This window comes from Astyanax mexicanus, chromosome 2 (assembly GCF_023375975.1).
Source record: "Astyanax mexicanus isolate ESR-SI-001 chromosome 2, AstMex3_surface, whole genome shotgun sequence".
In the NCBI taxonomy this organism is placed as follows: Eukaryota; Metazoa; Chordata; class Actinopteri; order Characiformes; family Acestrorhamphidae; genus Astyanax; species Astyanax mexicanus.
The window spans coordinates 75123313-75140543 of NC_064409.1; the positions used below are offsets into that span (position 1 = coordinate 75123313).

Genomic DNA, 17231 nt, shown 5'->3' on the forward strand with positions numbered 1-17231 from the left:
TTTACACAGCTAGAGCACATTTGCATAGGCGTTGACAGCTTCATTAAGGTTGAAGGCGTTGCTGCAGGGTTAAAGCTCTTCCCGTGAAGTCGTTAAATGAACAGGAAGTACAACAACCTGCATGTTGTCATTATTGTTATTATGAGAGTTGAACTGATCAGTGTTGTTGGAGGAGATACCAATCATGGGCGAGGTCAGATGCCACGATTAAAACTTTCTATGCATTACTTTGTGATAAGTCAGCATGCAGTTTTGTAATGCAGATTTTCTAAATTAGAGACGGACCAATCAGTGTTTTAGAAGCCGGCTAAATTATTGGAAAAATGCTAAGCATGTATTTTGAAAGAAAAGGGATTGATACCGATGCATAGCTATCTAGGCCTGTCATGATAATTACATTAGTGACATATCGTGCAATAAATGGACATGTTCTCGATGATGTTTTGATCATCGTGATACTGTTTGTGTTTATTTGTATGTTTTCCTAATCTATGATTAGTTAAAATGTTGTTGTCTTTAAAAGGCTTGTAATTGCTTTTCTATTATGCTATTTAGGGGTGGGCGATATGGCTCTAAAATAATATCACGATATTTCAGGGTATTTTTGCGATAACAATATACTTGGTGATATAGGAAAACAGAAAAATAATTAATTAATTTCAGGAGTATAGTATAAGAGCATAACAGCATAATCATAATGTGGCAAAATAAATAATATAGCATAAAATAATATAATGCAGCAAATAATATTGCAGAATATTTAGTGCATGCATATAAACTGCAAACTAAAACAATTATACAATAAATACACTTAAAGCTTCACAGTAAATAATAGACTACTTTTAAGACAGAACAGCCCTATTATCACGATATGGATTTTTAATATCATGATATTTCTGTGTCACGATATATTGTATACGATATAATATTTTCATTATATCAGTGGCATTCAATGGTCTTAAAGTGACAAAACAATATTGTTTATCGTATAATTTCTGGGTCTATCGCATAATTTCTGGGTCAATATATCATACAGAAAAAAAAAATCTTATGGATCTCTCTATCTTCAAAGTGGCAGTCCATATTATTTTGTTTCTAAACTGAAAGCACAAGAATTTCTGAGTGGAGAAACGGATAAAATATTGTGTTTAATGGTACCAGTGCTAAGCCTAATATATTCATTCTAAAAACTGGGGTGTTGGGTCGCTTTTCGTGGGAGTTCGTCTTCTGGCCACGTCACACTTTATATATTTACCTACTTACGTCACACGTACAGCCTCTAAAAGAGGATCCGGCTCAGTTTTATTGAACGTGAGCGGCTGGTGGAGCAATGGAGACTCCAGAAGAGGAAACTCAGAGCTCAGTAGCTCAATCACTCATAGTAAAACCAAAGAAACCAAGGAGTGAATACCAGTGTACCAGATACATATAGACTACCACAACAACAAATTCTAGCTCATTAGATATACCAGCTCACCTGAAAATTGTCCACCACATTAGTAATATTTGGTCAGAATTTGGTAATGAAGCCAGTGATGAATGTAAAGAGTAAAGAGGAGGGGGTTGATGGACTGTTTAATGACCGATGGCTCTGTAATTGTAGTGAACCTGTTGAGGTAAATTGACCTCCTGAGTTTGAGTGAGTTGTTCTGGTGTGGTTAGGGTTTTGAAAGCTGCTTACCTCCTGCTGTAAAGCGATTGGTGGAGAACAACAATGCTTGGAAACCTGAGGGTAGGTCAAAAGCCACTGTTACGTAAGTCACAGCTGGTGGTGAGGGGATTGTTATCTAATACGGAATGCCGTCCCGTAGACATCAGTTCAGTTCTGAGTCGAGGTAAATTTCAGCGGCGATTCGTCTCCCTGCTGTTGAGCTCACCGAGTCTAATCTCGATGATCTCGTGACGATCAGATTAGCAACATCAGATCATGTACGCCGAGCTCTGTGTGCGTCTCTCTTAATTCCACAACAAGCCGTCTCTCACAACAAACCGCACGTTACAACTTCCCCATACTTTCACTGGTTGGAGAATGGAGGGGGTGGAGTGGTGTGGGAGAAAGTGAAGAATGAAGGAGGAAAGTGAGAGTAATCAGAACTATATTGGCCGAGTATGTTTGCACATAGAATGATTCGGTCTTTGGTTACACAGTGGCCTATATAGTCGAAATTCCACACTTGTACAGTAACCTTGACATCCATATGTGATTTCCAACAACAGCTGGTTACTGTGGATATTCACATATACAGTATTCTTTGCACTATAAGGCGCACACGATTATAAGGTGCATTTTGCGACACTAGTAAAAGAAACAGGTATGTCACCACGTTTTCCTTTTAATCCAGCAGGTCTCGAAGCTAAGTTAAGTAAACAAAACTGTAATTCTTAAAAATAACATTTTCTTTTAAAGTAAAATAAGTGTTGGATGTTAACCTACACAGATTTCTTTCCTGAAAACAGTTTATTTGGGTGAGTAAAGTGCTTCTATTTCTTTTACAGTAAGTTTAGATTTCCAGATTTCCACTAAGACTAGCTGCGGCTAACGGCTAATGCAGCCCAACAGCTCTACACTGAGGAACTCTTGAGTATTCCTGTAAACCAGGTCGATATTAACTAGTGGTTTGTCCCTCGTAGCTTGTTTTAACACAGTAAACCTGCAGGCTACAGTTCGATATACTCGCCTATATATACTGAACGACGAAAGAGCTAATGCTGTGGTTAGCGGCTAATGCTCATGCTGCTCCAGTAGTGCTATTCAGGGTTGGCAGCAGGCTACAAGCCAGTAATACTCACCTTTGAACTGCGAAAGAGCTAGCGCTGTGGTTAGCAGCTATTGCTAATCCTGCTTCAGCAGTGCTAGCCGGAGTTAGCAGCAGGCTACAGGCCTTAGAGTGGTTAGCAGCTAATGCTAGCCGGGGTTAGCAACAGGCTATAGGTCGATGATACTCACCTCAAGATTTTTGGGAAAATTAAAGGATTTTGAATGCGACGTCTAGAGTGAAAAATACAGTACTCAGCCATAACATTAAAACCACTCTAACAGCTCTGACCTGTTGAAGGCATGGACTTCACAAGACCTCTGAATCATTTTTTTTTTTTGTGGTATCTAAAACCAAGACTAATGTTAGCAGCAAATACTTTACCCACTAAACATTAGACGTCTTATGGACGTGAAGATCATGTCTATATTGCGTCGGTCGGTCCAAGACCAATTCTGTACGTCTACACGACGTGCAAACTAGGTCCACTATTTGGACGTCTAACTATGACCCCACTTGGACGTCAATATGCAGTTAAACATTTGAACGTCGGACTAGGTCACTTTTTTGGACGTCATGGGGACGTCTAATACAGGTGCAGGAAATTAACATTATTTAAGAATATATTTATTTTTAAATGTATGTCAAAATTGTTGTTATCAATATTGTTAATCACTATGAATATATATTATTTATGATTAAGCATCATTTATTTCTAATTATTTATTTGAGTATTATATTTTTTATCTATTTAATTAATTAACGAATGTAGGTATTTATTTACGTATGTTTTTATTTTTATTTGGAAATGCAATGTATGTGGAAAATTGTTAAGTTGATTTCAACCAGTCAACGCCACTCTGATTTGCTGAGACCGCACGTCATCATAAACTCCACTCTGATATGCCGAGGCAAAACACGCTCAACATTTTTTGGCTGCTGCAGTAGCTCAGCTCAGCTCAGCTCAGCTCATTCAGTTCAGTTCAGCTCACTCAGCTCAGCTCCGCTCCGGACCGGACTCAGCTGCCAAGCTATAAGGTAAGACGATATGTATAAGTTAATGTATTTGTAGTGTTAGTTGTTTTAGCTCTGTGGTCTTAAATCATCTGAACCTGCTGGTGTTGCCTCTCTTCCCAGGCAGTTAGCTAACTAGCTAGCTAGCTAACGATAGCTAAACAGTGGCCATAGTGAAAATGGAATTGGAATTACTTTTGAGAACGACCGTAATGCAAATAATATTTACTGTAACCGAAGCTTTAACGTAGAAGCATTGTCCGGTCATTAAGTCAATGCACTAACCAGAGCTAGGCTGATAAACCAATCTAAGCTATATCAAAGAACCGTCTTTGGCTAAATTCGCTAAGCTAGCGTTAAGTTATATAAGTTTGTGGCACCCACAATTAACCTAGGCAACTGGGGGCAATATCAAGTGCATTTTGAATAGCCTGAAGAAGTAAGTTTGTGTTAATATTACAAAAATAAGGCAATTTAAAATAGTTTGTTGTGGGAAAACATTTATTAAAATAGCTTAATATGATGTGTGAGAATTAAAACGGCGATAATTCTGGTCAGGTGTTAAATGTGTATTCCCGCCTTTAGCTTAGCGTTAGCTTAGCGTTAGCTAAGCCATAGCATGAAGAAGTAAGTTTATGTGAATATTACATAAATAAGGCAATTTAAAATAGTTTGTTGTGGGAAAAAAATAATTAAAATAGCTTAATATGATGTGTGAGAATTAAAACAGCACGATAATTCTGGTCAGGTGTTAAATGTGTATTCCTGCCTTTAGCTTAGCGTTAGCTAAGCCATAGCATGAAGAAGTAAGTTTATGTTAATATAACATAAATAAGGCAATTTAAAATAGTTTGTTGTGGGAAAACATTTATTAAAATAGCTTAATATGATGTGTGAGAATTAAAACAGCACGATAATTCTGGTCAGGTGTTAAATGTGTATTCCTGCCTTTAGCTTAGCGTTAGCTAAGCCATAGCATGAAGAAGTAAGTTTATGTTAATATAACATAAATAAGGCAATTTAAAATAGTTTGTTGTGGGAAAAAAATTATTAAAATAGCTTAATATGATGTGTGAGAATTAAAACAGCACGATAATTCTGGTCAGGTGTTAAATGTGTATTCCCGCCGTTAGCTTAGCGTTAGCTAAGCCATAGCATGACGAAGTAAGTTTATGTGAATATTACATAAATAAGGCAATTTTAAATAGTTTGTTGTGGGAAAAAATTAATTAAAATAGCTTAATATGATGTGTGAGAATTAAAACGGCACGATAATTCTCGTCAGGTGTTAAATGTGTATTCCCGCCGTTAGCTTAGCGTTAGCTAAGCCATAGTGTGAAGAAGTAAGTTTATGTGAATATTACATAAATAAGGCAATTTAAAATAGTTTGTTGTGGGACAAAAATAAATGGCCATCTTCAACATTTTCTGAGATTTCTAATTTGTCTTTTTCTACTTGTGCAGATGGAGTCATGAAATGTGACGGGACAGCCACCGAGGACTTCATACTTCGGAGCATCTCAAACATGCACCACAAAGACGTGGAGGACACACCGCTGTCTCTCAGGACCTAGAATCTTAATGAAAGTATAATGATGTTAAGGGAAGGTGTAATGGAAAGGTGTGATAGTGTTGAGGGAAGGTGTAATAGTGTTGAGGGAAGGTGTAATAGTGTTGAGGGAAGGGGTAATGTTAAAGGTGTAATAGTGTTAAGGGAAGGTGTAATGTTAAAGGTGTAATAGTGTTAAGGGAAGGTATAATATTGTTAAGGGAAGGTGTAATGCAGGGGTCTCAAACTCATTTTTGCCGAGGGCCACATTGACATATTGGCTGTCCTCTGAGGGCCAGATGTAACTTATAAATATAAGAAAATGTAACCAGATGTAATATAAAATGAATGTAATTACTCCTTAATGTTAAATAACTCTCAATATACTATTTATTCAATCAAATATTACAGTTGCATGGAAAAATGTTTGCTTGTTGCTCTATTAACATAAATCCTTTTAATTTGTCATGTTATGAAATCCAAAAACTCCATCAATCAAGAACCAAACTATTCAAGTGAATAGAAATTACATCAAGTACAAGTTATATTAACTTTGATCAAAACGTTTGATACTGAAATAAGGCTTAATAAATATAAAAGCAAAAATTGTGAGCTGTGACAGATTTAGCATTTCCTCAGATTTAGCAGTTCCTCATCCAACCACTAGTCGGAGCTGCAGCTGCAGCACCACAAGCCCGCAGTCTTTGCTTAGTCAGAGCTACAGCCCAGCCACGGGCTACAGGACTCAGCTGAGCCAGTCTGGAGCGTTTTGAAATTTTTTAAGTTCTTCTGTGTATGAAATAAAATAACCCCACTAACCGGATAATACAGCTCTCTACAGTTCATCTTTCAGCCCAAGCAGCTAACAGCAGCAGTTTAGAGCAGCGTCACGGAGTCACTGCTGGGATTACATTATAAACAGGTCAGTTAGCGCGCTGCTAACCTCAGGATGTTTATAACTACGGAGTTTAGTGGACACACCACGGCTGCAAGGTTAGACTGTTAAAGGCTACTGAAGACTACTAAAGCAGGCAACGCAGCGTAAGCAAACAAAAAACACACACAAGGTGTAATGTAAAGCTGTAATAGTTTTAAGGGAAGGTAAATGTTTAGTGAAATTGTTATGGTGTGAATCTAAGGTGTATGTTATGTTGATGTAAAATAAAGGCATTAAACCCAAATGAGATTTACTCATTATGTTTATTATTATATTAATGTTTCCCCAAACAGAAAGGTTCAATTTAAAATCAACAGTGGTAAGATGGGGGTAATTAATTTATCCCTTGCTTTTACTGGTTCTTTGCAGGTTGACATGTTTTGGAAAAAGTGAGAGGGTTGAAATGCAATTTATTTGTAAAGCATATTGTGTATAACTAACGTGCATAACTAGTTCCAGAAGGTTGTGAACCTGTTCCAGTAATTGTTTGGCTTAGCTTTGTATGCGTTTCCAGTTAACTGCTGAAGCTGGAACAATGGAACAGTTGCCACCGTCTGAAATGGCACTACAGTTATGCAGGGAGCCTCAAAGTAGTTGGTCTATAAAAAACGTATACATGTAAATTTCACGTAGAAAAGACGTCCACAACGACTTAATTTAAACTAGAATTAGCCCTTATCCGGAGGTCTGGGGGACGTCAATACTGGACGTGCAGAAGACGTCAGAAAAAAGACGTCGTCTGGCGTCACAGTCTGCACCTTCAGGAGACCAAAATTGGACGTGCAAAAATGACCTAGAAAAGACGTCGTTTCAACGTCTCTTTGTTTAGTGGGTATCTTTACCTTTTTAATTCCTTAATTGTGAGGTTGGATATAAGTGGATCTCCTCAATATAGGACTAGGCAGCTCATTGAGAATGAATCAAAACTGATTTTTTGCCTGTATTGATTGTTTTATTTATTTTATCTGAATTCTGTTCATACTTTCACCATTGTGTGTACATACTGTATGTATTGTTCTAAAACACTTTGCCTTATGTGTAGTCACATGACTCTGCATTGTCCAGTCTGTAACTCGAGCCACTTGTACAGAAGAAAAAAAAAAATCATGTGCATTGTTCATTAAAACAAATAGTAATTCAGCAGTGTCACACTTTCTGGCCTTTTCTTTGTCTTTCTGTCATATTTCAACAACTACAGTACTCATAATCCATGGATCACAGATTATTCTGTCACATGCATGTCTTCAGCCAATCACAAGCTTTTCTCGTGGTCTACATCTAGACCAGAGTACTAAAACCTTTTGTCGCTCTATTTTATATATATTGTTATATATTGTATAGTTTTCATTTGCGATACATTATCAGTATGTACTGTCAAATATGGGTAATTTATAAAAAAATAGGAGCTCTAAACTCTGTAAGACTCAGCCCCGCCCCCCAATTAGACTTACTAATGTTGCTGCTTCTTTACTTCACATAGTTGTGCTATAATTGAATGAATAGGGTAAAACCTGTGGTGAAGAATATTGGTTGTGAAATTCTGTGAAACTGAAACCAATAAATCCGTAATTGCTGGTATTAGATTTTTTAGGAGTATTTTATCCTCTTCAGTAACACAGATGCTGTGAAGTGTCTTTATGTTGTGATAAACTGAGTATCGCAGAATAACAGTATTGTGATGTGATCTCATTATCGTTGGCAACTTACTGTGATCCTAGTATAAGTTACCCCTTAGCTTGTCTCAGTTGTTGCGAAGTATTGCCAACTGCCTGTTTTTTGATTGCTCCTGTCGTTTGTTGCAAAAAAATATATATAAAAGTTAAAATAATAATAAAAGTGGCAAAATTTATGAAAACCTGCTAAAAATCGTCGTTGGTTTTAGGTATTCAGCTTTTAATAAAAAAAAAATACAAGAATTTTATCTACAATCAGAGACATTACAGTTATTAAAACAGTTATCATGATAAGGTTACTCTGGTTGTTTTAGGCTGTACTCCAGCACAATTCAGCTAAACCATGCCTATTGTGAGTACTCTCTTAGGCTTAAATTGTAGCATGTGTGTGGTTTAATTTGGCCAGTGTGACTTTTGCATATATGCACAATATGATGATGATGCAGAAACAGTATATTGTGAAGCCCTAGTGCAGTAATTATTATACACAGAATGGGATGGGAGAGAGTGTGTGTGTGGGCTGTTGAGAGCAGGTAGCAGGGTGTGTGTGTGTGTGTGTGTGTGACCAGCGTGTCCCGCTGTAATCTGCTGAGATTAGTCATAGCTGGAGGGGAATGGGATTATGGGATTAAAGCTGCTGATACCTGACCTCTGCCCTTCACCTCACTGTGCTCACATTCTGCTCACGCTGCTCTGTCACACACACACACACACACACACACACACACACACTTACACTAGGGCTGGAGCAACTCGTCATTTTAAATGAAGTCATTGATTACGAAATACCTCAGTTTGCATAATGTGCATTAATGTGCATTGATGTGTCACAAAGATGGCCACACCCACTGAAAATATGGATTTCTTTGAAAAGCAAACTGCGGCTAAAAACATCATTTCGCTCATTTAATTTTAAATATAGACATTTAAAATGATGTGATGTGCCTTATATTGCTGGTGTTCTGACCTTTATATCGAAAGAGCAGAGTAGTGTACAGACCTCACACACACACATCAGAATTTATCAGATCTAACCAGCACAATAACATTATTCTGATATCAAACATCAGCCATTCATTTATCTCAGACATCAGTAACATTGCCTGTTATCTGTTAGCCATTATGTTTTATCTGCCATTTTGGCATTCATAATATAAGCCCCAGGGCATATGATATAAATGAAAAGATGAACAGTAAAATCGACTGTGTTAGAACTGTACTATAGTAAAGATTCAATCCAAATATGGCCACATACCTAAATTCTGTTCATATTTGCATCTCGTTTTTGAGCATTTTATACAAGGCCGATAAACAGCTCTGGAAAAAAAGAGACCACTTAAAAATGATGAGTTTCTTTGATTTTACCAAATTGAAAACCTCTGGAATATAATCAAGAGGAAGATGGATGATCGCAAGCCATCACACCAAACTGAACTGCTTGAAATTTTTCATCAGAAATAAAGGCATAAAGTTATCCAAAAGCAGTGTTTAAGACTGGTGGAGGAGCCATGAAAACTGTGATTTAAAAAACAGGGTTATTCCACCAAATATTGATTTCTGAATTCTTAATTTTTTATGAATATGAACTTGTTTTTTTTGTGCATTATCTGAGGTTTGAAAGCTCTGCATCTTTTTTGTTATTTTAGCCATTTACCGTTTTCTGCAAATAAATGCTCTAAATGACAATATTTTTATTTGGAATTTGGGAGAAATGTTGTCTGTAGTTTAAAGAATAAAACAAAAATGTTAATTTTACTCAAACATAAACCTATAGATAGCAAAATCAGAGAAACTGATTCAAAGAAGCTGAAGTTCTCTCAATTTTATTCCAGCAGCCACCTATCAACACCTTAGCAGTCACCCCAGATCCCATAGCAACACCTTAGCAACCACCTAGAAACACCTTTGCTACCTAGAAACCACTTAACAGCACCATACCAACCAACACAGATACCATAGCAACATCTTAGCAACCACCTTGCAACACTATAGCAACCATCACAGATACCAGCCAGCACTGCTATCACACTCGCAGTTTCTGCAGGAACTGCAATCTAGTTTGAATTGCAATGCTGGGGAATGTTAATTAATTTGGTAAATTCACCATTAGAATTGCATTGGTAAAGTAAATTTGCTTTGTTGGTATGTCTGCTGGGATGTTAAAAGTAAAAAAAAATGTTTTAAGTAGTTCTGTGATTGGTTTTCGTCTTTTTTATTTATTAAATAGTGAAAAAAGTTGCAAAATTAATAAAAAATAAGGAAAAACTGTTAGGTATTCGGCCCTTAGCCAAATGTTTTATTTTGTATGGTTTAGGTTTTGACCAACAATCTTTATTTTGTTGCATTTCTACTGTTTAAAACACCTTCTAGGTATTTTGTTGGTATGCTGTTTTCCCAGTGTAAATAGATTTTAGTAACTATAAATAAAGACGCTTGGTTGCTGTTGTGTTTCTCAGGAATGGGTTATCAGTGCATCACTGTCTCCAGTGATCTCCAGGCTGAAGTGAATGAAGTTCTTTAACCTGACGCTGTGTGTGTGTGTGTGTGTTTGTTTCAGTTGCTGGGAGCGGCGTTCCTGGGTATTGGACTCTGGGCATGGGCTGAAAAGGCAAGTAGACAACTGCTACACAAAGAGTGCGAGCGACAGAATGATTCATGACGTTCTTCACATTCCTCATCTTTTTATTTAGATACGTTTCCTAAACAACCAGCAGCAGCAGCAGATACCTCCTTCACCCTGCTGACTGCACTGCTAATCATCCAGTTAAGAGAACGAACTAAAGTGTAGCATAAAGACCTGTGCTGGCTTTTTCTGAAAGAGTTGGTATATAAGTGCTGCATTTACTTAGCTTCCTAAAAATCCTTCTAGTTTTACTGTATTTTGGTAGGATACACTCTTAAAAACAAATAGCATTTGTTATTAGTAGGGATGTGTTTATTTACTTATTTTTTTGTGTATGATTTAATTATAAATGTGTGTTTTATATATCATTTTTTAGTAAAATTTGATTTAAACTATTGAAACATATTACCTTACTTGCAGTATCCCATAAGGGGTGTCACAATTTCGATATTTCATTGAAATAGATTGAAATTATGTCATGTCTCGAGCCTCGGAGTCAAAAAGAGGACTCTTTCTCCAGAGAATGTGGACATTCTCATCTCCTTAAAGAAAAACTTGAAAATATAAAAATAACAGTTGTTTTGTCTCGCCTCGAATATGTTAATAGTTTTGGTACCTTAAGTAGCATCTTTCTCTCAGATAAAGGTAATAATATATCTTTATTAAAGAAAAAAAACGTCTCATTCTCAGGGACCGAGTCTTATTTTTCATGTTTAACTGTTATAGTAGGATAGAGTTCAGTTTGTTAAGGCTCTGATTGTTCTATTATTTTTTTACATGACTGTTCCTGTATTTTTTTATTATTTATTTTGCTTGTTTAATAGTGCACACAGCTGCTACCAAAAAAGCCACTAGATGGCATTACATATATATCTTAATTAAATTATTTAAATTTGACCATTAGTGCCTAATGTGGTGTATTACAGATCACTTGTATCACTTTGCATCACTTATATCAAGCCCACCTTTTGAAATAAGATATTGTTAATTTGATAAATCAAACCAATGACTGACCATAGACTAATCTAAAACTGGCATAGGCCTCTCTGCTGTAAAAAAAAGAAAAAAGAGAATCGAGAATCGAATTGAATCGAATCGCGACCCTAAAATCGGAAATAAAATCGAATCGAGAGAATCGTGATGACCATAGTATCCCAAAATAATGCGATTATATGGAATTGTAACCCCTGTATTGTTAAATGTATTGTATCGCCCGACAGCGCTACACTGCTAGCGGTTCGTCCCAGACTACAGTCCAGTATACTCACCTCTGAGCGGTGAAAGACCTAGTGCTTAGCGCTGTTAGCAGCTAATGCTAATACTGCTCCAGCAGTGCTAGCCAGGGTTAGCAGCAGGCTATAGGCTGATTATACTCACCTCTGAATGGCAAAAGAGCTAGCGTGGGGTAGAGGATAATGCTAATGCTGCTATAGCCTTGGTGCTCGGTTGCATTAACTTCACTAAAACTCCTGTATAACGGTGTACTTCAGTGGAGTATCTTTACTGTTTCTTACTACCTGACTGGTAAAATTCATAGATAAAGCACACTGACGATTTTTAATAAAATAAAAATTCACAGCACCGAACAGTGAATTACAATGCAGTTGAGTTGATTGCATTTTAAGTGCAATTCTGACACAAATTCAGCATTTGGTTTTAAAAATGTAAATTCTTGTGTATTGTATTTTTTTTTTATTAAAGAGATCAAGGGCAGTGAAATGTAATGTAATAGTGGTTTTGCATTTTATTTTGGCACGTATTCTGCATGTTAGTGAGGAAAAGCAATGCTTTTTGCAGATCGCATTTCCATTTTTCCATGGTAGTGTTTGCTTTTCAATTTGGCACTAATTCCTCTCCATTCTGAAGAGGACCTTTTTATGTGTTTAGACTTTTTAAAGGCTTTTCTTTATTGTAATAAAATGAATACACATTTTGAGCTCTCAAACCTCCTTGGAATACCACATAAATAGCAAGTCCTCTCTTCAAATCCCTCATTGTGACTTTATGATTCTGATAGCAGGAAATGGGCATATGGGTTTCATTATTCATTTATAGCGGTAGCAGCTTTGGCTCCGTGTCCTGAGCGCAGGGTTGGGCTCGGGGAGATGGACGGCTGAAGCGCTGAGGTTTCTTTATGTCGGGGGGGTTTTCTAAGGGAAAGGTCAGCCGTGCTGAAGCGTACTCATGCGTGAAAGCTGGACATAATTGGCTCATGTTTAAAGTGACTTCATGAATCTGGAGCGGCTAATTGACTTATTAATAAGCTGGGAGTGGGTCCAGCTCCGCTGGTATGGGCCGTGTAGACAGCATGTCGATGCCTGGTATTGATGATAACTCCTCCAGGCCGCTCTGATAGCATGTAAATAAGTAATGAACTGGTGGGAATTTTCAGTTTGCTAATTGTTAATCATTACTAGTTCATTATTTATTAATGAATTGCTTGTAATTTTCAGATTCCCTAATTGTTAATCATTGCTTCATTAATAGTTAATGAGATGGTAGGTGAAATAACATGGTTTGATCCGTCATAATTCTGTTTTATTTCAGATCAGGGTAATTATAACCACTGTACTGACCTGAATTTAAATGAGTGCTATTAGCCTACATATGCTCAGTATCTAAAGTTTTTTCATTGATACTATGAAGTAGGGGTGGGCGATATGGCTCTAAAATAATATCACAATATTTCAGGGTATTTTTGAGATAACGATATACTTGGCGATAAAGGAAAACTAAAATAATTCATTCATTTCAGGAATAAAGTATAATAGTAAAACAGAATAATCATAATGTGGCAAAATAGATAATATAGCATAAAATAATATAATGCAGCAAAAACTATTGCAGAATATTTAGTGCATGCATATAAACTGCAAACTAAAACAATTACACAATAAATACACTTAAAGCTTCACAGTAAATAATAGACTACTTTTAAGACAGAACATCTCTATTATCACGATATGGATTTTTAATATCACGATATTTCTGTGTCACGATATATTTTATACGATATAATATTGCCCACCCCTACTATGAGGGCTCTATATTTTGACATGATAATTATCAATAATTACAATACAAGGATTATCATTTGATGTATTGCAATATACAGTGGAGTGAAAAAGTATTTGTCCCCTACAGATTTCTTTTGTTTTTGCATTTTTGTCGTACTTACATTTTTCCGATTTTCAAATACACTTTAATATCAGACAAGAAAACCTGAGTAAACATAAAAAGCACTTTTTAAATAATCAGACTTTAACTAGACCCTCCAAAACCTTCATTTTGTTTTTTTAAGCCATTTAGAGGTGGACTTGTTTGTGTGTTTGTGCGATTTGGATCATTGTCCTGCTGCAGAACCCAAGTACACCTGAGCTTGAGGTCCTTTAGGAATGTCTGATAAACAGCAGAATTCCTGCTCTATTACAGCAAGTTATCCAGCAGCTCCAGACCATCTTTTGGGACCTCCTGTATGAGTTGTTCATGCTCTTTTGGAGTAATTTTGGTCGGCCGGTCACTCCTAGGAAGGTTCACCAGTGTTCCATGTTTTCTCTATTAGTGAATAATAGTGAATCACTGTGGTTCACTGGAGTCTTTAAAAGCTTTAAAAAAGACTTTGTAAACTTTTCCAGACTGATAGATGATCAAGGACTTAGTTTTCTCATCTGTTTTTGAATTTCTTTATAATGTGCTGCTTTTTGAGATCGTTTATCTGCTTCATGTTGTCAGACAGGTTCTATTTGAGTGATTTCTTACAGGTCTGTAGTCAATAATCAGGCCTGGTTGTGGTTAATAGGGAAACTGAACTCAGCTTTCCAAAAAGAGTATTTATTGTATTTGTGTATTTGGTAGTCATGTGAAAATCACAATACTTAATACGAGTGCAGCACTTCTAAAGCACATTACAGCTCCTTATAATAATTACCCTGTGTTTACTCTAGTGAGAGGCGTTCTGCTTGGTAAACAGGTGCTTAGCGTGTGATTATTATTATGGGATTTTTGGAGCTGCTTGTTTTTGGATGCTGGTCATGTCTGAGACTTGGCTGTGTGTGAGGTGAGAGTGGAATGTCTTCTCCCTGGGTAAATAAAGCATGATTTATGTGGCTGAAGTTTGCTGAGATTTCTACCTGGATTAGGAATTAATGTGGAGTTCCAGAAGAATGTGGGTGGTGCTGCAGTGTAGTGTTGGAGATCAGTAGATGAATGGTGGTTGTATATTGTATTTTGTATAGCTATAAACACAGCTATACATTTCCAACACAGGGTGTTGGAAATGTTGGAGATCTCATGCAGCTCCCAGTCAGTGCACTCCAGTGAGAGCCAGTTTGTACAGGATGCTCCTGAATAACTATACACGATGTTCTGTTGTTTTTGGCTGTTTTAGTGAGAAAGTTTTTGTATTTTCACTCACAGCCAGGGGTCTAACTCTCTGCATCTGTGTACTGTGGTGCATTGATCTGAAGGCGGTGATTCAAATGCATTGTCTTTTTGATGTTGCTGTTTTGTAATATTTCCTGAAATACAGCTCTGATTTTGCTATTTATATGTTTATGTTTGAGAAAAATTAACGTTTTTGTTTTATTCTATAAACTACAGACATTTCTCCTAAATTCCAAATAAAAATGTCATTTAGAGAATTTGTTTTTTTAGAGCTCAAGTTTTAAGAGTTCAGAAATCACTATTTGGTGGAATAACCCTGGTTTTTAATCACAGTTTTCATGCATCTTGGCATCATGTTCTCCTCCACCAGTCTTACACACTGCTTTTGGATAACTGTATGCCTTTACTCCTGGTGCAAAAATTCAAACAGTCCATCTTGGTTTAATGGCTTGTGATCATCCATCTTTCTCATGGTTATGTTCCAGAGGTTTTCAGTTTGGTAAAATTATAAAAAAAAAAAAAAAAAAAAAAAAACATAATTTTTAAGTGGCTTTTTATTTCCAGAGCTGTATTTTCTATCAACACAAAGTTTATGGAAATACAGAGATTCCATAAAATGTGTATTTTCATAAAGTATATTAAATAAAAAAAATGTACTTTTTTAATTCTAAGTACATTTACTAATTTGAACTTACTTTTAAAGCTCCTAAATATCATTTCTTTTTACAGGGGTAGTAGTGCACCCTGTGCAAGGTGTGCCACGATGCTCATTGCCATCAGTCTATTTTCATGACTTGCGCTTGCGCCGTTAAAATAGCATCAGAGTTTAGGAATAAATCTACACTGACGGGTGTGGTGGTCTGGAAGTGACGTGTGTTCAGGTAAATTTCTGGCATGTTTTTATATTGGTGGCAGGAAATACAGGTACTAATTAAAACCCTGACAACAGTCAACAGTCCATAACTATCTAGTCCATGCGTGTACACCCTGTCTTCTTACACACACATGGATAATAATAATAATAATAAACAGAATAAAGAATAAAATAACATTGCTGTTCCATTAAATGAGCTGCTGGTCAGTATCCTCTGGTGAGATGCGCAAAAGTGCAGCATTAAATTCACCACTCTCTGACACCAGTCTTTTCATGTAAACTAATCAATAAAAAACAATATTGGGTTTTAGAAAAAAAATACAGTATTGCAAGACAACATATCATGATATGACACAATATCGCTATTTTGCTACACCCCTAATGTTGAATGTTTGTGTGTTTTGCAGGGAGTGCTGTCCAACATCTCGTCCATCACAGACCTGGGCGGATTCGACCCCGTGTGGCTCTTCATTGTGGTGGGAGGGGTCATGTTCATCCTGGGCTTCGCCGGCTGCATCGGGGCGCTCCGCGAAAACACAGTCCTGCTCAAATTCGTGAGTTTCCATCCTGCTCTGCCCATCTGTGTGTGTTTCCTCCAGATGTTTGGCTGATTTTCCGCTGCTCATTGCTTTTCAGGGTTCACTCGTTTCCACATGTGGAAATGATGAATTTAATCAGTCGTTTGAAGCAAACACGTCCTCACTGAAGTCTGAGTGCTGTGGGAGTACGGAGTGATTAACTACAGCTTTTCAACATGTATTTACATACTGACAGATGCTATATATCATGAAACTGAATATAGTAAATAGAGTAGTAATAGTGTGAAATCATTTTAAACGAATCGCCCACCTCAGTCCACATACTTCTCTCAGTTCCAGGGACGGTTCTCTATCTCTCAGCTTGTCCAGGAAAATGTGTCTTTTAATTATAGTTTGGCTGATTTTTCCACAGCTTTCTTGTTTTCTGAGTTCACTCGTTTCCACATGTGAAAATAATTAATTTAATCAGCCATCCCCTTTAAAAGTATTGGAACAGTGAAGCTGATCCCTTTATTTTTTGCTTCAGACTGAAAACATTCGGGTTTGACATTAAAGAACAACATTTTAGCTTTTATTTCCAGCTATTTACATCTGGATCTGGTACACAGTTCAGAAGATTCAGCACCTTCTGTCTGAACCCACCCATTTTTCTTATGAGTAAAAGGATTGGAACAGATAAACTTAAAGTATAGGTAAATTAAAACGTAATATTTAGTTGTAAAATCTTTGATTGCAGAAACTGCATCATGTCTGTGACCCACTGACATCACAAATTTTCTGCATTTTTGATGCTTTTTCAGGCTGCTGTGGGTTTTGGGTCATTATCTTACTGCATGATGAAGGATCCCTTGATCAGTATAGTTTCATCTTTCTTTAAATTCAC

General features: G+C 36.7%; 1 protein-coding gene across 1 annotated transcript in view; it reads left to right on the plus strand.

Moving 5' to 3' along the window:
- tspan17 (tetraspanin 17) overlaps positions 1-17231 on the plus strand; it is a 63227-nt gene that overhangs the window by 18859 nt on the left and 27137 nt on the right. Inside the window, exons 2-3 of the mRNA XM_049475278.1 lie at positions 10487-10537; positions 16217-16363. Of these exons, the coding sequence (XP_049331235.1) occupies positions 10487-10537; positions 16217-16363 (198 nt within the window). The remainder of the gene's footprint in view (positions 1-10486; positions 10538-16216; positions 16364-17231) is intronic.